This window comes from Jaculus jaculus, chromosome 8 (assembly GCF_020740685.1).
Source record: "Jaculus jaculus isolate mJacJac1 chromosome 8, mJacJac1.mat.Y.cur, whole genome shotgun sequence".
Taxonomy (NCBI): Eukaryota; Metazoa; Chordata; class Mammalia; order Rodentia; family Dipodidae; genus Jaculus; species Jaculus jaculus.
In genome coordinates this window covers 62588854-62611972 of record NC_059109.1, presented here as the reverse complement: position 1 = coordinate 62611972, position 23119 = coordinate 62588854, and the positions used below count along the sequence as shown (strand labels likewise).

The 23119-nt window shown below is 40.1% G+C and overlaps 1 protein-coding gene across 1 annotated transcript in view; it reads right to left on the bottom strand.

The window, feature by feature from the left end:
* The window catches only part of Usp50 (ubiquitin specific peptidase 50), a 79711-nt gene that overhangs the window by 31875 nt on the left and 24717 nt on the right, over positions 1 to 23119 (bottom strand). Inside the window, exons 5-6 of the mRNA XM_004669707.2 lie at positions 20192 to 20334; positions 16285 to 16417 (exon numbers count right to left, since the gene is read on the bottom strand). Coding sequence (XP_004669764.2) covers positions 16285 to 16417; positions 20192 to 20334 — 276 coding nt within the window. The remainder of the gene's footprint in view (positions 1 to 16284; positions 16418 to 20191; positions 20335 to 23119) is intronic.

The following is a 23119-nucleotide window of genomic DNA, read 5'->3' as shown; positions in this document are numbered from 1 at the left end:
AATTTTATTTATTATTTATTTTTATTTATTTAATTTTGGGTTTTCAAGGTAGGCTCCCACCCTAGCCCTTGATGAAGTGATTCTATACATAAAGGACCCTAAGCCAAACTATTAGAGCTAATGAACACTTTTAACAATGTAGCAGCCCAGGCTGACCTGTAGTTCACTATGTAGTCTCAGGTTGGCCTTGAGCTCTCAGCAATCCTCCTACCTCTGCCTCCTGAGTGCTGGGATTAAAGGCATATGCCACCATGCCTGGACCCCAATTTTATTTACTATAGTACTGGAAGTCTTAACTATAGAAACAAGGCAAGAGACACACACAAAAGGGATACAAATTGAAAAGGAAGAAAACAAATATCATTTGCAGACGAAGTGACTCTATACATAAAGGACCCTAAACCAAACTTTTAGAGCTAATAAACACTTTTAACAATGTAGCAGGACATAAAATAAGTAAACAGAAATCATTAGCATTCCTATATACTAACAACAAACATGCTGGGGATGGAATCAGGGAATCACTCCCATTCACAACTGCCTCAAAAAAAAAAAAAAAAAAAAAGTACCTGGGAATAAACCTAAGCAAGGAAGTAAAGGATCTCTACAATGGATACTTTAAAACACTCAAGAGAGAAATTACAGAGGACACTAGGAAATGACAGGCATCCCATATTCCTGGATTGAAAGGATCAATATTGTGAAAATGTCAATTTTACCAAAATCAATCTACACATTTAATACAATCCCATCAAAATTCTAATGGTATTCTTCTAGAAATAAAAAAGAAAAAATCCTAAAATTAATTTGGAAGTACTAAATGCCTCCAATAGCCAAAACAATTTTGAGCAACAAAAATAATGCTGGCAGCATCACCATACCTGATTTTAAACTATATTACAGAGCCGTAGTAACTAACACAGAATGGTGCTGGTAGAAAAACAGACACACAGATCAATGGAACAGAATAGAAGATCCAGATGCAATTCTGTGAAACTATAGCCATCTGATCTTTAAAAAAAAAAAAAAAAATCCCAAAAATACTCATTGGAGAAAAGACAGCCTCTTTAAAAAATGGTGCTGGGAAAATTGGATTTGTATATGTGGAAGAATGAAAATAGATCCTTATCTCTCTCTCCATGCACAAGAATCCAAATGGATAAAAGACCTTAATATCAGACTTGAAAATCTGAAACTGACAGAGGAAAAAGTAGGGGAAACACTTCAACATTTTGGCATAGGTAATGACTTTCTGAATATAACCCCAGTTGCTCAGGAAATAAAACCACTAATCAACCACTGGGACCTCATGAAATTACAAAGCTTTTGTACAGAATAGGATACTGGATAGAGCAAGGAGGTAAGCTACAGAATGGGAGAAATCTTTGCCAGCTATACATCTGACAGAGAATTCATATCCAGTATATACAAGTACACAAAAAAGTAAATAATAAGAAATCAAACAATCCAATTAAAAAATGGGCTATGGAACTAAATTGAGAGTTCTCAAAAGAAGAAATACAGATGGCATATAAACATCTAAAAAACTGTTCTGGGCTGGAGAGATAGCTTAGCGGTTAAGCGCTTGCCTGTGAAGCCTAAGGACCTCGGTTCGAGGCTCGGTTCCCCAGGTCCCACGTTAGCCAGATGCACAAAGGGGCGCATGTGTCTTGAGTTCGTTTGCAGAGGCTGGGAGCCCTGGCGTGCCCATTCTCTCTCTCTCTCCCTCTATCTGTCTTTCTCTCTGTGTCTGTCACTCTCAAATAAATAAATTTAAAAATAAAATAAAATAAAAATAAAAAACTGTTCTATGTCCCTAGCCATCAGGGAAATGCAAATTAAAACTACTTTTAGATTCCATCTCTTATCATCAAGAAAACAAATGACAATAAATGCTCATGAGGAAGTGAAATAAGAGGAACCCTTCTACACTGTTGATGGAAATGTAAACTGGTCCAGCCATTGTGAAAATCAGTGTGTAGGTTCATGAGACAGTTTAAAAATAGATCTGCCATATGACCCAGCTATAGAAATCCTAGGCATAGATCTTAAGGACTTGTCTCACTACCTTAGAGATACTTGCTCAATCATGTTTATTGCTGCTCAACTCACAATAGCTAGGAAATGGATCCAGCCTAGATGTTCCTCAACTGATAAATGGATAATAAAGACGGGGTTCTATTCACAGGTTAAAAATGAAGTTATGAAACTTGGAGGGAAATTGATGGATATGGAAAGGATTATACTAAGTGAAATAATCCAGGCCTAGAAAGCTAAACAGCACATGTTCTTTCTCATATGTGGATCCTAGCTACAACTGTTTAAAGTTGTGAATGAGTTGGAGTAAAAATCAGTAGCAGAGGCCAGTAAGCTATAAAGGGGTTATAAGAGAGAGTTAATCAAAACAGTAGCACCCTCAGAAGGCATAAATTTTTAATAAAAATATTTCAGTGCCAGTGATGGGATACCTTCTAGTGAGTTTGGTCAAGGAGGTCCATGATGCCCCCAAAACATTACAGTTCATTGCAAAAAACTATTGGTTTTCCCCCAGTAATAGTTGGTAAGACCATATTGCTGAAGACTCCCCTTGCTGAGGATAAAAGATCACTGAGAAATCAAGCTGGAGCTGAGCTGAAAACCTCCTCCCTGTAGATCAGATGAGAAAAAGCTACACTGCATGCAGCCCTATAGGAGAGAGAAATCATCAATGGAAATAAAGAACAGGCCAAATGAATCAACAGGTACAATAGTGACCTGTCATGGGGAAAACCAGCTGCTCTTTAATTGAACTGGAGGCCCACTCCACAGGAGGGAATACATGCCTGGTACTGAAAACCTAACCAAAATCCTATGGCAGGGAAGTCATGATCCCTAGGGTTGTAACACCTGCTCTTATCTGGCAATATTCATATCTTATGTTCACCAAGCTGTCCTGGGAGTACTTTTCTTAACGTTCATGCCCATATATTATTATTACTCTCACTTTTGGCTAGAGAAGCTTCTCTTTTTAGATGGTGGTGACCACTGGGATGACCAAAAAGGCACCATAGTGCTGAGAAGTGATAGAGGAGTGTTCAGCACTGAAACATCTCTATCACACCTTCCAAGGCCCAGGGTCCATTGTGGAAGAGACTGCAGAAAGAATGTAAGGACCAAAGGAAGGGTAGGACTGCTTAAAATGCAATCTTTCAGATACCAAATCACCTGTATCCATGACCTTGCAGTGCCTGTTACTACCTACACAAGACCCTCATAATAGGAGAAATATATGATGACATCAAAATAAAAGACAGACTAATTGAGAGGGGGAGGGGAGATGATGGAGACTGGATTTGTGAAGGGGAAAGTGGAGAGGCAAGGGAATTGTCGTGGTTTATTGTCTATAATTATGGAAGTTGTCAATAAAAAAGTTTTAAAAAATTGAATGATACCAGAAGGGACCATGTAGATAATATTACTATTTCTATCATGTTATATATCTTAGTTCAATTGGGAATGCTCTAAGCTTTAGTAGCTTCTATTACTAAGCACATTTTAGAAACATATTGGAAGTTTACTAAAAAGAGAAGACAGATTTCTTCTTAAGATGGCAGCGTAGGTACCACGCCAAAGGAGCCTGGGGGGGGGAAAGACCAAAAAAAATCAGCAAAATACACACTATTACTAAAAAGTGAGGTGTATTGGAAATTGAAGCAGCAGAGGAGAAGTAGAAGAGATCCAGAGCATCCAAAGTCCGAACAGGCCGGCAAAAGCGGCCCCCGGCAGCTACGCCAACCAGAAAGCCGCAGGCTTGGCTTGAGCCGCAGGAAAAGCCAAGTGCGGGGATTTTCCACTCACACCGGAGCTCTCCGCACGGAGCTCTCCGTAACTCAGGAAACGTGAAGGGAGAGGGGCAGTGAGCAATGGAGGAGCAGACCACAAGGTAGAAGAACACGTGGAACAGCAAGAAACCAGAGCAGCTGCAGCTCCCTCCCCACCCCACCGCCTGAGCCCAGCTCCAGCAAACAGAGCAGCAGTCCCAGGACCCGGCCACGCCAACTTGGGCCGAAAGCGGGACCCAAGCAGGAGCAGAGTCCGGCAGCAACATCAGCGCCTCTGGCACTGGTAACATCGGCCCCAGCAGCAGCAGACCCACTATCAGCAGCAGCAGCAGACCCAGGAGCAGCAAACCCAGTAGCGGCAGCAGCGGCAGACCCATCAGCAGCAGCTTCAGAGGCAGCAGCGGTAGTAGACCCAGCAGCAGCAGCTTCAGCTGCTGACAGACCCAGCAGAGGCAGCTTTCACAGCAGCAGTTCCAGCAGCAGGGGTGCTGATCTGCAGGGCCACACTTGCCAGGCTCAGTTTGCCCCACAGGAAAAGCCAGTGCCCAGCTCCAGAAATCAGAACAGCAGACCGACAACCCAGGCAGCAACTTGACTGAGACCACAATCATCCAAGATAACTGGGATTGCACCAGGGAAGGGTCTCCCTTGTCACAAGCTGACTTGATTCCTCAATAGACCAGAAATCTTAACCTCTATGTTGATAGAGGATCTGGTTGATATAATAACTACTCTGGCATACATACTTGGGGCTGTTTTGATTGAATGGGCACAGTGTTTAGTTAACTTTTAGAATCTAACTGTATTTTATTCCACTCAGCCTACATGAATACTCCCATAGCAGGGAAACTCAACCCCTAGGAGCACCTTTCTAGATATTCTAAGAGTCTTAAGAGCCACACCTAACACCTTAAGCTCCTACACTGAAGATATATAACATCAAATCAATTGATACGGCTAAGAATACCCAGCTAGCTAGAAAATCCAAGCATTAACTTAATCCAACATGCAAAAATATATACATTATAACACAAGAAACACTAAAAAGCAAGACAATAATAATCCACCTAAAAGTATTAATGCATCAGAAATGGCCTTCAATGAGAATGAGATAGAGGAAATGCCTGAGAAAGAGTTCAAAAGAATGACTGTAAATATGTTCAAAGAAGTCAGAGAACAAATCAAAGGAGTCAAAGAGGAACTTAAAGAGGAAATAAAAGGAATCAAAGAAGATGCAGGACACCAATTTCATGAAATAAAGAAGGCAATACAAGACATAAATAAGGAAATAGAAATAATAAAGAAAAACCAGTCAAAATTACTAGCAATGAAGAACACAGTTAATGAAATAAAATCTCTGTAGAAAATCTCATCAGTAGGATGGATGAGGGAGAGGACAGAATATCTAAGCTAGAAGACCAGGTGGCAGATCTAATACAGTCCAACAAAGAGAAAGACAAACTTATAGAATAGTCTGAGTGGGAATTTCAAGATATTTGGGACACTATGAAAAGATCCAATATAAGAATTCAGGGCATAGTAGAAGAAGAATTCCACTCCAAAGGCATAGTAGACATCTTCGACAAAATCATAGAAGAAAATTTCCCCCAAATTGGGAAAGAGGTGCCATTGCAGATACAGGAAGCCTTTAGAACCCTAGCCAGACAAAACCCAGAAAGAACCTCTCCTCACCATATTATAATCAAACTTCCAAACACACACACCAAAGAAAAAATATTGAAAGCAGTTAGAGAGAAAAATCAAGTTACCTACAAAAGCAAGCCCATCAGGATTACAGCAGATTATTCAACACAAACTTTTAAAGCCAGAAGGGCTTGGAGTGATATATTCCAAGTTCTGAAAGATAACAACTGTCAACCAAGGTTACTTTACCCTGCAAAGTTATCCATTCAAATAGACGGAGAAATAAGGACATTCCATGACAAAAGCAGGTTAAAGGAGTATTTGAAGACAAAACCAGCTCTACAGAAAATACTTCATAGAATCCTCCATGCTGAAGAAAGGAAAAGCACACATATAAGGAACCTAGAAAACACAAGCAATGCTCAAATACTAGTTAACACAAGAGAGCACAGGTAGAACCGACACCACAAAAAAAAAAAAAAAAAAGGCAAACATAACTACACACCTTTCAATAATATCTCTTAATATCAATGGCCTCAATGCCCCAACGAAAAGACATAGGTTTGCAGACTGGTTTAAAAAGCAGGATCCTACAATTTGTTGTCTCCAAGACACTCACCTTTCTACAAAGGATAGACATTATCTTAGGGTGAAAGGTTGGAAGATGGTGTTTCAAGCAAATGGGCCTAGAAAACAAGCAGTGGTTGCAATCCTAATATCAGGTAAGGTAGACTTTAGTCCAACGTTAGTCAAGAAAGATAAGGAAGGTCACTTTATATTGATTAAGGGCACACTCCAACAGGAGGACATTACAATCCTAAACATATATGCACCTAACATGGGGGCTCCCAAATACATCAAACAAACACTATTTGAACTAAGGTCACAGATAACACCAAAAACAGTGGTGGTGGGTGACTTTAACACCCCACTCTCATCAATTGACAGGTCATCCTGGGAAAGAATAAACAGAGAGGCATCTGGACTAAATGAGGTCATAGAAGGAATGGACCTAACAGATATATACAGGACATTTCATCCAAAGGCTGCAGAATATACATTCTTTTCAGCAGCACATGGAATTTTCTCTAAAATAGACCATATATTAGGACACAAAGCAAATCTTAACAAATTCAGGAAAAATGATATAATTCCTTGCATTCTATCTGACCACAATGGAATTAAACTACAAATCAGTAGCAAGAAAGGCTATGGAGCATACACACAATCATGGAAATTAAACAATACACTACTAAATGATGAATGGATCAATGAAGAAATCAAGAAGGAAATCAAAAAATTTATAGAGTCAAACAATAATGAGAACACAACATACCAAAATCTCTGGGATATAATGAAGGCAGTTCTAAAGGTAAATTTATAGCCTTAAGTGCCTATATTAAGAAATTAGAAAGGTCACAAGTAAACGACCTAATGCTTCACCTTAAAGCCTTGGAAAAAGAAGAACAAGGCAAACCAAAAATCAGTAGATGGGAAGAAATAATAATGATTAGGGCAGAAATTAATGAAATAGAAACAAAAAGAACAATCCAAAGAATTAAGGAAACACAGAGTTGGTTCTTTGAAAGGATAAACAAGATTGATAAACCCTTAGCAAATCTGACCAAAAGAAAGAGAGAAGAGACACAAATTAATAAAATCAGAGATGAACAAGGTAACATCACAACAGATATCAGTGAAATTCAAAAAATCATAGGGACATAATATAAAAGCATATACTCCACAAAGTATGAAAATCTGAAAGAAATGGATGATTTCCTTGATCTATATGACCTACCTAAATTAAATCAAAATGAGATTAATCACTTAAATAGACCTATAACAAACATGGAGATCCGAACAGTTATGAAAAATCTCCCAACTAAAAAAAGCCCAGGCCTGGATGGATTCACTGCTGAATTTTACCAGAGCTTTAAGGAAGAGGTAACACCATTGCTTCTTAAGCTTTTCCAGGAAATAGAAAAAGAAGGAATTCTACCAAACTCCTTCTATGAGGCCAGCATCACCCTGATACCAAAACCAGGCAAAGATAGAACAAAAAAAGAAAATTACAGACCAATCTCCCTCATGAACATAGTTGCAAAAATTCTCAACAAAATATTGGCAAACAGAATACAAGAGTATATCAAAAAGATCATTCAACCTGACCAAGTAGGATTTATCCCAGAGATGCAGGGATGGTTCAACATATGGAAATCTATAAATATAATACATTACATAAATGGGTTGAAGGACAAAAATCACATGATCATCTCATTAGACGCAAAGAAAGCATTTGACAAAATCCAACATCCCTTCATGATAAAAGTCCTATAAAGACTGGGAATAGAAGGAACATATCTCAATATAATAAAGGCTATTTATGACAAGCCTACAGCCAACATATTACTAAATGGGGAAAAAGTGGAAGCTTTTCCACTAAAATCAGGAACAAGACAAGGGTGTCCACTGTCCCCACTTTTATTTAATATAGTTTTGGAAGTCTTAGCCATAGCAATAAGGCAAGAGACACACATAAAAGGGCTACAAATTGGAAAGGAAGAGATCAAGTTATCATTATTTGGAGATGACATGATTCTATACATAAAGGACCCTAAAGACTCTACTATCAAGCTGTTAGAGCTGATCAAAACCTATAGCCATGTAGCAGGATACAAAATAAATACACAGAAATCAGTAGCCTTCATATATGCTAACAACAAACACACAGAGGTTGAAATCAGAAAATCACTCCCATTCACAGTTGCATCAAAAAAAAATAAAGTACCTTGGAATAAACCTAACCAAGGAAGTAAAGAATCTCTACAATGAGAACTTTAAAACGCTCAAGCGAGAAATTGCAGAAGACACTAGAAAGTGGAGAAACATCCCTTGTTCCTGGATTGGAAGAATCAATATTGTGAAAATGGCAATCTTACCTAAAGCAATCTACACATTTAATGCAATCCCTATCAAATTTCCAAAGGCTTTCTTCATGGAAATAGAAAAAACAATCCAAAAATTCATTTGGAATCACAAAAAACCTCGAATATCTAAAATAATACTGAGCAACAAAAAAGAGGCTGGTGGGATCACCATACCTGATTTTCACCTATACTACAGAGCCATAGTAACAAAAACAGCATGGTACTGGCACAAAAACAGACATGTATATCAGTGGAACAGAATAGAGGACCCAGATGTAAGCCCAAGTAGCTGTAGCCACCTGATATTCGATAAAAATGTCCAAAATACTCATTGGAGAAGAGACAGTCTCTTCAGCAAATGGTGTTTTGAAAACTGGATATATATCTGCAGAAGGATGAAAATAGATTCTTCTCTCTCTCCATGCACAAGAATTAAGTCCAAATGGATTAAAGACCTTAACATCAGACCTGAAACTCTGAAACTGCTAGAGGAAAAAGTAGGGGAAACCCTTCAACATATTGGTCTTGGCAAAGACTTTCTGAATACAACCCCAAATGCTCAGGCAATAAAACCACAGATTAATCACTCAGACCTCATGAAATTACAAAGACTTTGCACTGCAAAGGACACAGTGAAAAAAGGAAAGAGGCAACCTACAGAATGGGAAAAAATCTTCACCAGCTATATATCTAATAGAGGATTAATATCTAGGATATACAAAGAACTCAAAAAGTTAAATAATAAGGAATCAAACAAGCCAATCAAAAATAGACTATGGAGCTAAATAGAGCATTCTCAAAGGAAGAAATACGAAGGGCATATAAGCATCTAAAAAAATGTTCTACATCACTAGTCATCAGGGAAATGCAGATTAAAACTACATTGAGATTCCATCTCACTCCTGTCAGATTGGCCACCATCATGAAAACAAATGATCATAAATGTTGGTGGGGATGTGGAAAAAGGGGAACCCTTCTACACTGCTGGTGGGAATGCAATCTGGTCCAGCCATTGTGGAAAACAGTGTGGAGGTTCCTAATACAGCTAAAGATTTCTCTACCATATGACCCAGCTATAGCACTCCTAGGCATATATCCTAAGGACTCACATCTCATTTCCTTAGAAGTACATGCTCAACCATGTTTTTGCTGCTCAATTTATAATAGCTGGGAAATGGAACCAGCCTAGATGTCCCTCAACTGATGAGTGAATAATGAAGATCTAGCACATTTATACAATGGAGTTGTACTCAGTGGTGAAAAAAAATGAAGTTATGAAATTTGCAGAAAAATGGATGGACCTGGAAAGGATTATCCTAAGTGAGGTAACCCAGGCCCAGAAAGCCAAGTGCCACATGTTCTCTCTCATATGTGGATCCTAGCTACAGATGATTGGGCTTCTGCGTGAGAAGGAAAATTCTTGGTAGCAGAGGCCAGTAAGTTAAAAAGGAGACATAAAGGGAAGAGAAAGGAAGGGAGGAAGATACTTAATAGGTTGATATTGTATATATGTAATTACACTGATTGTAATGGTGAGGTAATATGATGGAGAATGGAATTTCAAATGGGAAAGTGTGGGGGTGGGTAGGGAGGGAATTACCATGGGATATATTTTATAATCATGGAAAATGTTAATAAAAATTAAAAAAAAAGAAGGACCATTAAACATTTTATTAAAATATATTTGTTTATATGAGAGAGAGACAGAGGCAGACAGAGAGAAAGAGCTATGGGTATGCCAAGGCCTCCTCCACTTCAAGTGAATTCTAAACACATGTGTCATTTTGTGCATCTAGCTTTAGGTGGGTACTGGGAAATTGAACCCAGGCCACCAGGCTTTGCAACTAAGTACCTTTAATCACTGAGACAACTCTCTAGCCCCCCTAAATATTTTTAAAACATTTTATTGTATTCATTTGAGAGAGAGAGATTGCAGGGCTTTCTTCCACTATAAAGGAACTCCAGATGCATGTGCCACCTTTTACATCTGCCTTACATGGGGCCTGAGGAATTGAACCTGGGTCCTTTGGCTTTGAAAGTAAATGCCTTATCTCTCCAGCCCCAAAAAACATTTTTTAAAGTGATCTACACCCTTAACCACCAGGTAAATACAAACTGAATATTGATGGCTATCATCAAGAAGACAAATGACAACAAATATTGGTAAAGATATTGGAAAAAGAAAACCTTATTCACTATGGGTACAGCCACTGTGAAAGTCAGCCTGCAGGCTTCTCAAACAGCTGAAAATAGACTGGGTGTGGTAGTATACTTTAATCCCAGCACTTTTATCCCAGGTAGATGTACAAGGATCAGTGTGAGTTTGAGGCCTGCATGGGATAACAGAGTGAATGCCAGGTTAGCCTGGGCTACAGTGAGACCCTACCTCAAAAGAATGAAAATTATAACTGTTGTATGACTCAGCTACACCACTCCTGGGCACATACCCAATGGATTCTATATCCTACTACAACCTCTTTTTGGCTTTCTTGCACTAGTTGTATATATTCCTTCTTTCTCCCTGCTCTTCCCCCTCTCTATACCTCTCTCACTTTCTTGTTCTCTCTCCCTGATACATGTACCCGTTTTCTGTCTTTCTCCTCTCTCCCTCTCAGCCTCTCTGTTTCCCTTTCTTTATCTCTCTTTCTCCTTACTCTTCTTTCACTGTCTTTCTCATCTCCCCTCTCTCTTTCTTTATCTCTGTCCAGTTACAATAAAGAATTAAAAGAAACAAGGCTGGAGAGATGGCTTAGTGGTTAAGCACTTGCCTGTGAAGCCTAAGGACCCTGGTTTGAGGCTCGATTCCCTAGGACCCGCGTTAGCCAGATGCACAAGGGGGCGCATGTGTCTGGAGTTCGTTTGCAGTGGCTGGAGGCCCTGCCATGCCCATTCTCTCTCTCTCCCCCTCCTTCTCTGTCTGTCACATTCAAATAAATAAATAAACATAAAACAAAATTTTTTTTTAAAGAATTAAACAAAAAATCCTACACCATGTTCATTGCTTCTCTATTCACAATAGCTAGAAATGGAATCAACCTAGATGTCCATCAACAGAGGAATGAATAATAAAATGTGATGTATATGCCCAGTGGAATTTTATTCAGCTACAAAGAAAAACATGAAGATGGGGAGGTAATATGATGGAGAATGGAATTTCAAACGGGAAAGTGCCGGGCAGGGGGGAGGTAGGTTATTACCATGGGATATTTTTCATAATCATGGAAAATGTTAATTAAAATTATGAAAAGAAAAAAAAATAAATGAAAGAGTGGAAAGACACATTCATCAAAAAAAAAAAAGAAAGAAAGAAAGAAAGAAAGAAAAAATGAGGGCTGGAGAGATGGCTTGGCAGTTAAGGCACTTACCTGCAAAGCCAAAGGACCCAGACTCTATTCCCCAGTACCCATGTAAAGCCAGATGCACAAGGTGGTGCATGTGACTGGAGTTCATTTGTAGTGGCTAGAGGCCCTAGTATGCCCATTCTCATTCTCTTTCTCTATCTGTCTCTCCCAAATAAATAGATAAATAAATAAATAAGATTTTTTAAACAAGAAATAAATCATGAAATTTGCAAGACAATAAACTGAACTGTAAAAGATTATACTAAGTGAAGTAACCCAGGTCCAGAAAGACAAATGCCTCCTGTTCTCCCTCAAATAAGGATCCTACCTTTGAAAATTTGTTTATTTATTTATTTGAGTTTTTCGAGGTAGGACCCCACTCTAGCCCAGGCTAAGGAACTCACACTGAAATCCCCAGGTGCCCTTGAAACTTATCATAATCCTTCTGTTTTAGCCTCTCAAGTGTTGAGATTGAAGGCATGTACTAACACGCCTGCCTGACTTTGAACTTTTAGATATAAGCATTTAAGTTGGAGTGAGAGTTGAAGCCAAGAAGCCCAGCATGGGACCACAAGAAAGAGGAAAAGAATCTTGGGGAACAGCAGAGTACATGTGATATGGAAGTAGAAGTGGGCAGACTAGGGAGATAGCTCAGTAAGTAAAGTGCTTGCCTTGGAAACAATAGGACCTAAGTTCAGTCTCAGTCACACATAAAATGTCAGGCATAGCAGTGCACACCTTTGACCTCATCACTGGGGAGGGAGTTCCTGAAGATAACACTTAAGGTTGTCCTTTGGCCTTCACATGCACACACATGCATGTCCATCTACACACGTGCATATGTACCCATGCACATAGGAACATGCATACACATATGTGCATACAAGGTGCACATAATAAAAAAGTAGGGGTGGGGAATACTGGAGGTGAAAAAGTTTAAGTGGAGATAGGAGGCAGGATGTGGGAGAAGAGAAGTTTGGGTGAGGGTCCACCAAAGCTAAGTATATGTGGAAAAGCCACAAGGAAACTTGCTACTTTATAAGCTAATTTTAAAATATAAATTTTGAGCCGGGCGTGGTGGCACACATCTTTAATCCCAGCACCCGGAAGGCAGAGGTAGGAGGATCGCCAAGAGTTCGAGGCCACCCTGAGACTACAGAGTGAATTCCAGGTCAGCCTGAGCTAGAGTGAGACCCTACCTTGAAAAACAAAAAACAACAACAAAATATACATACATACATAAAAATTTTGCCTGGCATGATGGCATATGCCTTTAATTCCAGCTCTCAAGAAACAGAGGTAAGAGGAATTGCTGTGAGTTCAAGGCCAGCTTGGGACCAGAGAGTGACATTCTGCCTCAGAAAAATCAAAAAAGAAATAAAAATATAATTTTTGAAGAGTTTAAATAGAGGTGCTCTGCATGTATGATAAAGCTGATTTCAGAAGTCATAGATTATTCACGAAAATCTCAATGCTGATGGTGGAACACCTCTATGTGAGTTGTTGGTCAGGGAGATCCCTGAAGTCCCCAGGCTACTGCCACTACTCTTGGTGGCCCACTACAATTACAGGGAAAGACTATTGCTAAAGTTGCAGCCCAGAGATCTAAAGCTGGAACTGAGCTAAAAGCTTCTTTCCCACTGGCTAGTTGTCATAGTGAAGGCACTCTGCAGGTTTCTGAGGGAGAACACCCATCAACAGTCTTAGTCACCTATGGACCCTGAGTGTTTCTCTGCAGACCCACTAACCAAGATGTGCCCACTGAAGCAACAGTAGGATGACTGCTTTCAGAGAAACCAGCTGCTTTCTGATTGAATGTGAGGACTGCTCCACAGGTGGGAATTCATGCCCAATCCTGAAAACCTAGTCAAGAGCCTGTGGCTGAAAAGGTCATAGGCCCTCACTGGGAAGCCACTACTATCACCTTTTGTGCTTTCTAAATATTATGTTTATGTCTATAGACTAGTGCTAGTGTTACTTTTAGTCAGAGAACAGTGGGCAGTAGTTACTGCAGAGACTCACAACTGGTTAAGTGCTGAGAGTAGTGACCATTGGGTGGTCACCCCTAAATGAAACATCTATATCACCACTCCAAGGTTCAGGTAACATTAAAGAACAGGGGACATAAAGAATGTAAGAAACACCGGAGCAGTGGCACATGTTTCTGTAATCTCACCATGCCTGTGGCAATGGGAGGGACAGTCCCAAAGCTTGAGGGTCAGCTAGCCTGATGTTCACGGTGGCACACAGCAAGAGAGACCCTGTTTCAAGCAAAGTGGCAGGCAAAGACTGACATCCTGAAGTTGTCCTCTGACCTCCATATGTACACTGTGTTAAATGTGCACTTATATACACAAACACCAAAAAAAGAAAAAAAATTAAAATTCATAACAGATATAATAAATAGCAGGTCCTTACCTATCAATAACTACCTTGAATAGAAACAGGTTAAATTCTTGGGCTGGAGAGATGATTTAGTGATTAAGGCACTTGTCTGTGAAGCCTAAAGACCCAGGTTCAATTCCCCAGTACCCACATAAGCACAAGGTGGCACACACATTTGGAGTTCATTTGCAGTGTCTAGATGCCCTAGCATGCCCATTCTTTTTCTCCTTTTCTCTTCTCTCTCTCACTCTGTGTATGTGTCTCAAATAAGTAAATAAAATATTTTTTAAGTAGGTTAAATTTTGTAGCCAATAATGGGAAAGAAGAAAGGATTCAATGGGGCAGGGATTTGGGAGAGGGATATGGGGGCGATGGGAGGGGATTGTGATCATGATATATTGTTTATACTTATGAAAATTTTCAATTAAAAGTTTAAAAAGCCAGGTATGGTGGCACATGCCTTTAATCCCAGCACTTGGGAGGCAAAGGTAAGAGGATTGCCATGAGTTTGAGGCCACCCTGAGACTACATAGTGAGTTCCAGGTCAGCCTGGGCCAGAGTGAGACCTTACCTTGAGAAACAAAAAACAAAACAAAAAGCTGGAAGCTGGAAGCTGGGCATTGTGGAGCACGCCTTTAATTCCCAGCATTTGGGAGGTATAGATAGGAGGAGCACCATGAGTTCAAGGCCACCCTAAGACTACATAGTGAATTCCAGGTCAGCCTGAGTTACAGTGAAACCCTACCACAAAAAGCCAAAAAAAAAAAAAAAAATCTGGGCATGGTGGCACACACCTTTAATACCAACCCTCAGAAGGCAGAGTTAGGAGGATTGCTGTGAGTTCAGGGCCAACCTGAGACTACATAGTGAATTACAGGTTAGCCTGGGCTAGAGAGAAACCCTACCTTGAAAAACCCAAAAAAAAAAAAAAAAAAAAAGGTTTAAAAAATTCTTTGTCAAAATAGATAAAATACCCAGCATATGGGAGGCAGAGGCAGTATCATGAGTTCCACATCAACTTGAGTTGTATGAAGAGTTTAAGGACGATGTGAGCTGCCCAGTAAGACCCGGCCCCAGCACCGCAGAGAACAAGGGCTGGATGTAGCTCAGTGGTAGAGCATGTGCTTAGCTGTTCAAGGCCCTAGATTCTCTCCTCAGCATTGCAAAAATGAAAACAAATCCTGCTGTCTAAAAAGACTCATTGTATTAATAAAGACATACAACTGAAAGTGAAGCAGATAAAAAATATTCAATGCAAAGGAGACCAGAGGGTAGCCACGCTTATATTAGACAAAACAAGCTTTAAGTCAAAAACTGCAAAATAAAATGATGGTTGCTCTAAAACAATAGGATCAGTCAAGAGAGTATGACACTGTAAATAAAAATGTATATAGCACTGGGACACATACATGCATAAAACAATTATTAAATGCTCTGCAGACACATTGCAATACAGTAACAGTAGGGAACATTAATACTCCACTTTCATCAATGGACAGATTAACGCCTTCCTGTTCATGCTTAAAAATGTTTACATTTAAAAACATGTATAGCTTCTATGTCAAATATTTTTTTAAAGCCTAAGTCATCTACCTAGGAGAATATGGCAAAATGTTTTGTTAAATCTGAGCAAATGTGAAGGGAGCCTGAGGAAGGATTGCCAGCTCCACATTTGGACCTGTGTTCTCATTCCCAGCATCACTTGCACCTATGGCTTCTTTCAATTTTATTATCTAGTATTGAGAATAGTTAACTTCCATAAATGACTCTAAGATATACTAAAATGTCAGTTCATTTATTTATTTATTTTGATTTTTCTAGGTAGGATCTTGTCCAGGATGGCCTGGAATTCACTATGTAGTCTCAGGGTGGCCTCAAACTCACAGTAATCCTCCTACCTCTCTGCCTCCCAAGTGCTGGGATTAAAGGTATGCACCACTTGAATTTTCTTTTTCTTTCTTTTTTTTGGTTTTTCGAGGTAGGGTCTCACTCTGATCCAGGCTGACCTGGAATTAACTCTGTCATCTCAGGGTGGCCATGAACTCATGGCAATCCTCCTACCTCTGCCTCCTGAGTGCTGGGATTAAAGGCGTATACCACCATGCCCAGCTCACTTGAATTTTTAAAAAATGGTGCTACTTTTAACACTTTTAATATTATACTTACCACCACTGCAAAGAGGTTGTATTTAGGATATTTCCGGAAAACTGGACAAATGTAAGGAGTGAGGTCCAAGTTAGTGAGTGGGTAATGGATATTTGTCCTCAGTTTCCTCTTCATTGTATCCAGAACATCAAACCTGGAGAAATAATAAACATGAAATTTAAAGTAAGCTTGTAAGCTACTCATAAGCGAAGTCCACACACCTTGACATTTTCAAGGTATGCTTAAATGTCATTTTGTGGGTTGGAGAGATGGCTAACGTGCTTGCCTGTGAAGCCTAAGAACATTTGTTTGAATCCCCAGGTCACAGTATGGCCAGATGCAAAAGTGTGTCAAGAGTCCCACATGCATACAAGGGGCACATATGTCTGGAGTTTGTTTACAGCAGCTGGAAGGCCCTAGCACCCATTCTCTGTCTCTGTCTCTGACTCTGTCTCTCTCTCTGCCTCCTTCTCCCTCTCTGTCACTCTTTCTCAAAAATAATTTAAAAAGTCATTTCCTGGAAGGATTATCTGGTACATACAGCACTTCATTTTACCTAAATATATTTAGAAATGCTACATCCTTTAGCTTCACCAAGTACAGACTGGAGAGGCCAGGGACAGTGAGGTGGTGAGAGATAGTGTCAAGAGAACTCCAGGGCAAGCTCTGCATAGAAGAAAGAAAACCTCGTTAAATCACTCCAGGATGGAGCTCCTCCAAGGCTGTCCTAGTGCAGGGCTCAGCATCCACTATCTTGATCTCATCACTGTGGTCTTGCAGCATTCGTGTTTCAAGCTCTGAGGTCTAAATTTTTTTTTTTTTTTCAAAATAGAATGTCACTCTAGTCCAGGCTGGCCTGGAACTCATTCGGTAGCCCTAGACTGACCTTGTACTCACAGTGATCCTCCTATCTCAGCCTCTACAGTACTGAGATTAAAGGCATGAGCTACAACATCTTGCATAAATATAATTTAAGTTATTTATAAAACTTATTAAGAAATTTTATTAGGGCTGGAGAGATGGCTTAGCAGTTAAGCGCTTGCTTGTGAAGCCTAAGGACCCCGGTTCGAGGCTCGGTTCCCCAGGTCCCACGTTAGCCAGATGCACAAGGGGGCACACGCGTCTGGAGTTCGTTTGCAGAGGCTGGAAGCCATGGCGCGCCCATTCTCTCTCTGTCCCTCTCTCTGTCTTTCTCTCTGTGTCTGTCGCTCTCAAATAAATAAATAAATAAAAATTTTTTAAAAAAGAGGTTGAAAGAATTTGGGACCTCAACATCACCAACATTTAAAAAAAAAATTTGAGAAAAAAAAGCAAAGGGAATACCCTATAATCTGGTGTCTCCTGTGTCATCCTGGGAGAAACAGAGATTTATATCCACATTAAAAATCTGTATGCAAGCCAGGTGTGATGGTGCACGCCTTTAATCCCAGCACTCGGGAGGCAGAGGTCGGAGGATCACCATGAGTTCAAGACCACCCTGAGATGACAGAGTTAATTCCAGGTCAGCCAGGACCAGAGTGAGACCCTACCTCAAAAAACCAAAACAACAACAACAACAAAACTGTATGCTATAGATTATAGCAGCTTCATTCACAACTGCCCAAACTAGAACCAACTCAAGTGTCCATCAGTTGAGTAATGGAGAAGCAATTGTACTTTCACAGAAAGGAATGATGTGCAGCAATGAAAAGGAAGGATCTACTAAACCTTCAACGACATGGGCCAGTCTCAAATCATGCTAAGTGAAAGAAACCAGACTCGAAATGCTGCACACAAAACCATGTTGGATATTCTGTAAAGGCAGAACTATAGAGCTGGCAATCAGATCAGTAATGTCCTGGGATTAGGGGGAAGGGAGGAGGGTGACAATAAAGGTCCATAAAGAACTTTTTGTGGGTGAAGAGTATAGTCTCTATGCTGAATGTAAGTTGCAGTTTTGTGCATTCGTCATAGATGTGTACACATGAAAGAATAAACTTTATGTGAAAATATATCTTAATAAATAAATGTATCTTAATAAATGAATGTATCTTCATAAATAAATAACTGTATCTTTATAAACTCAGACAAAGACAAAGCTAACTCATGGAGTCACAAGAGTTGTCGTGCAGGGACTCCCATTGGCCAATTTTGGATGATTTGAACAATTTGGCTTATAGTTCTACATGCAAGAAATTTGGAAATCACCACTCTGTCCTAACAAGAAGCAGACATAATATGAACAAACAAAACCATCAACACTTTTTAGGTGCTTAAGAAAAGTGATGGGACTTGGAAGATGAGTCAGTGGTTAAAGGTGCTTGCTTCTAAAGCCTGTTGGCCCAGGTTCAATTCCCCAGTACCCATGTAAGCCAGATGCACAAGGCGGTGCATGCATCTGGAGTTTATTTGCAGTGGATAGAGGCCCTGGCATACTCATTCTCTCTCTCTCTCAAATAATAAATTTAAATTTTTTGTTTGTTTTTTGAGGTAGGGTCTCACTCTAGTTCAGGCTGACTTAGAATTCACTATGTAGTCTCAGAATAGCCTCAAACTCTCAGCAGTTCTCCTACCTCTGCCTCCCGAGTGCTGGGATTAAAGGCATGTGCCACCATGCCTGGATAAATTTTAAAAAATTTAAAGCAAGATAACAAAAATTATGTTAATTATGCATGCCAGACAAAAAGGACAAGTGATATATAACTTCACCTGTGAAGTACCTGTACAGACAGAAAGCAGGTAAATGGTTATCAGGCACTGAAGAGGAATGAATGGGGATGTATCAGGTAATGGTTACAGAATTTCTGTTTTGAGTGATGAAAAACTTTGAAAGTTGTACTGATTGGTGTATGACATTATGAATAGAATACAAAAGAATTACATACCTAAAATTGCCTGAAAAGACAAATTTTATGTTACATGTATTTTATCACAAAGTTAAAACATTATGTTGGGGCTAGGGAGATGTATCAACAATTAAGAGTGCTTGCCACTTAAGTATGAGGGCCAGAGAGGACCCAACCCCACCTGAGTTCAACTCTCCAGAATCCATGTGTCATAGTTCGAAGGGATCACCCCCAATATATTCAAGAGTTTATTAAATATTATAATTCAGATCTTCAGCCTCCTGGCTAGAGGAGGCATCACTATGGGTGGATTTTAGGGTCCAGCCTTCAGGCAGATTTGAATTCCAACCTAAGATATACAAAGTGCTTGAGTTCTGCCTGGGGTTCTTGAAGTGTACTTGCTTACTTGTGGTGGCTTTTGGCTTTTCTGTCTCTCTGCTTGGTCCTGTAAGAGGGAACCAACTTCTTCTGCCATTATGGAACTTCCCCTGGGTCTGTAAGCTCCAAATAAAAGCCCTTCTCCTACAACTATGCCTGGTTTGGAGGTTCATCTCAATGACCTGAAGCTGACTACTACACCATGTAAAAAAGCTGGGCCTGGCCATGGACATCTGTAACCCTAGTCTACAAGGAAGGGAAGGGGAGTAGAGACCGGAGAGCCACTGGGGCTCACTGACTGAAAACTGAAGCTGCAAGTTGAGGGACACGCTCCATCTCAAGGAAATACAATAAGGAATGACAGAGGAAGGCACCTGAAGTTTTTTTCTCTGGCCTCTGTACACACTGGAGGTATATATCAACTCACCCACATAAATCCACTATACATCACAGCCCACACCACACATACTCTGTACACAAACATGAAAAAAAATAATTTGATAAAACAAACCATTGGATTGTACACTTCATTATTTTTTTCACTTATTTGGTATTGGGCATCCAAGTCAAGTTCTCTTGCATTTTAAGCATATGCTGTACCACTGAACTATACTTACATCCCTAGAACTGCTTATATATTAAATGGGTAAATTTTTGGCATGTTAATTACATCTCAGTAAAGCTTCTCAAAATTATCTGTCCACAAAATGTCAAAATCCATATACCTTTTTAGGTGAAAAACAATTATTTTTGGTGCCTTAGAAATATTGGCCCTCATAGCTGCTTCTTGCTTGGTTTCACAAAAGGAACAATGAATTTGGTTATTCCAGGTCAATGTGTCTTGTTGGAAAAAACACTGGAGACAGTCCTGTTGAAGAAGAAAATGCATTTGATGACCTCGATTTCTGTTTACATTAGAAAGAAAGCCAGGCTGGCTGGCACACATCTATAATCCCAGTACTTTGGAGGTGGAGGCAAAAAAATCTGACTTAGAGGTCAGCCTATCCTACAAAAGAAGATTTGTGTCAAAAATGTTTTAATCAATGAAAATAATATAAAGATGGAAATGTAGGAAACAGTATGAGAAAATCTAAGGCTAAGAGCAGAGAAAGATTAACATATCCAGGAGCAGGCAGGGCACAGTGATGCATGTGATTGTGCCAGCTACAGAGACTGAGCTAAGAAGATCATTTGAGAGGAGTCTCAGGCCAGCCTGGGCAACATAAAAATGATACTGTTTAGGGATAGCAGGATCCTAAAAATAAAAGTGAAGAATGTCCTTGAGCCTGTAAGGGAGAAAGGATTTTCCCCTTATCTCTTTTCCTTAAAACCTAACTAGAGGATATGAATAGATATCTCTAGTTTTATCATTTTCTTTCTTAAAAAAGAAAGGAATGTAAAGGGATTACTCCCTTTCCTGAGAACCCGGCTGTACCTGGACACGTGGCCTCAGGGCTGGACTAACAGTTCAGCCCCCATCTAGTAAACATCCACAGAGGGCCCCAATCTGGATCTCTAGATGGGCTTTCCCATTTCTGGGAACCCCTCTGCCTGTAGAGTAGGAGCTCTGTCTTCTTCCTTCTCTTAAGCTTTATAAACTCTATCTATGTAAGTTCTATAATAAATAAAAGCTTTTTTTATGAGAGAGAGTAAGAGCAAGAAAGCAAGAGTGAGAGTGTATGTGTGTGTGTAAGAAAGAGAAAGAGAATGGGCACACCAGAACCTCTTCCACTGCAATTGAACTCTAGATGTGTGTGCCATCTTGTGCACATGTGCGACCTTGCACACTTGCATCACCTTACATGTTGGATCATGTGGGATCTGGAAAGTTGAACATGCGTCCTTAAGCTTCACAGGCAAGTGCCTTAACCACTAAGCAATCTCTCCAGCCCTATAAAATCTTTCTTTTTTGTTTTTGATTTTTAAAATACCACATTTTTTTCCAGATTTTACAAAGGAATATGGAAAGGGGAAGACTGGGAGGTAAGGGGAGATAAAGTGGGGAGAAGAACTTCACCACATGCAGCCCAGAAGCCCATGTGGGCCATGTGTTGCTCAGGATTCCATGTGACCACATATGGATCTGGGGGAAAATGTGGAAAGCAAAGAGAAAAGCAAATTCAATGAGCTCCTGTCATGTGGGAGACAAAGAACCCATGCAGAGAGTAAGGGCTAGGGGACCCTCCCATCTAGGCCTGTGCTAGGGCCTAGGCCAAGCCATTCCCAGCTGGGCCTGGGCCTGAGCTGAGCCAGCCCTGGCTCAGCCAAGGGAAAAACTCACCCACAGCTGTAAGTCCCCAAGTGGTCAGAAAGAGCAAGAGAGATTGCCCTCCCCTTGGAAAGGAATTTATAACCTTAGGGTGGTGGGCTGTCTTTTGGCCCAGGTGAATCAGAGGGCCAGCTGATTGGTTAGGGCTAGGGGCTGTCTCAGGAAGAGATTAGCTTTGGTACCTTGAGTTCCAGGGGCTGAATTTGAACAACCACAATGTTTAAATCCTATGAAAAACATCCCTCCCAGGAGGGGTCCTGATTATTTGTATCTCGAGGGATCTAGGCAAAGGATAAGAAGTCAGCCTGTTCTTTTTCACCTTGAGGGGTCCAGTCACCCTAACTCTACCCCCTCTCCATTTCCCCCTCTCATGAGAAGATACTCTAACTTCTGCTAGAGGACAAGGGGCAATGACATCAGATCATGAACTATTTCCTGCTCAATGGGGCACAAAGTTGTTTGGGACAGTTAGACTCTCCCAGAGAGGGGAACTACTCTAAAGAACCCCAGAAGTGTGTTGATGGAGTGTAGGAAGATAGTCTCAGAAGAGAATGTTGGGGAGAAAGAATAAAAGTAAGGAGTTCATGAGGAGTGAGCATACATCAAACTGGTCGCCTTTAGGGTTGTCCTTCTTATGGACTTGTAGGCCTTGGGGAGCATTTAAGGAAACCTGGATAGATGGAGTTGGATTGTCTCAGAACCATTTAAGTATGAGGTAGCTGAGTTTTTCTTTCAGAACTGTCCACTGAATGGCACAGTAGTGTTTGACATAGTCTGAATCTGTTTTTGTGTGGCTTGTTAAAACATACAAGATATTAGCAGAGTTATGAGAAACATACACACAACTCTTAACTTTGATAATAGCCTTCCAGAGTGTACTTTTTAAAATTTGTCCTGCAGTTATCAAAGGGCAAAAGGTTGGTACCATAGAACCATTGGGTGCCATTAAAGGCTGTACAACTATATTTTTGGTCTCAGGACTTATTTAAGGATGTCCTGGCACAAGTTAAAAGAGATTCACCATTGTTCCCAATATAAGGGAGTCTTTTTAATTAAGTGACCTCTGGTCAGATATATATTTAAGATTTGAATATAACTCTTTTGACATCTATGATTGTTCTTCCTTATCATAGAATTATAACTATTAGAGCTGAGGACAACATGTCTTAAGGCCTTGTTTCCCCTCTTGGAAAGCTCTTTTTGTATTACTTAATAGGTCATTTATATATTTGAGGTATCCCTTTATCTTTGGCTATATATTTCTCTCTGAGTGTTTAAGACCAAGCAGATAGCCAAAATTTAATCAAGGATTAATTTTGGAGGTCACTAGTGGCTCTGCAAAGGAGACTTTAGGGATTCAGGAGTAACCCTATAGCTTACTGGT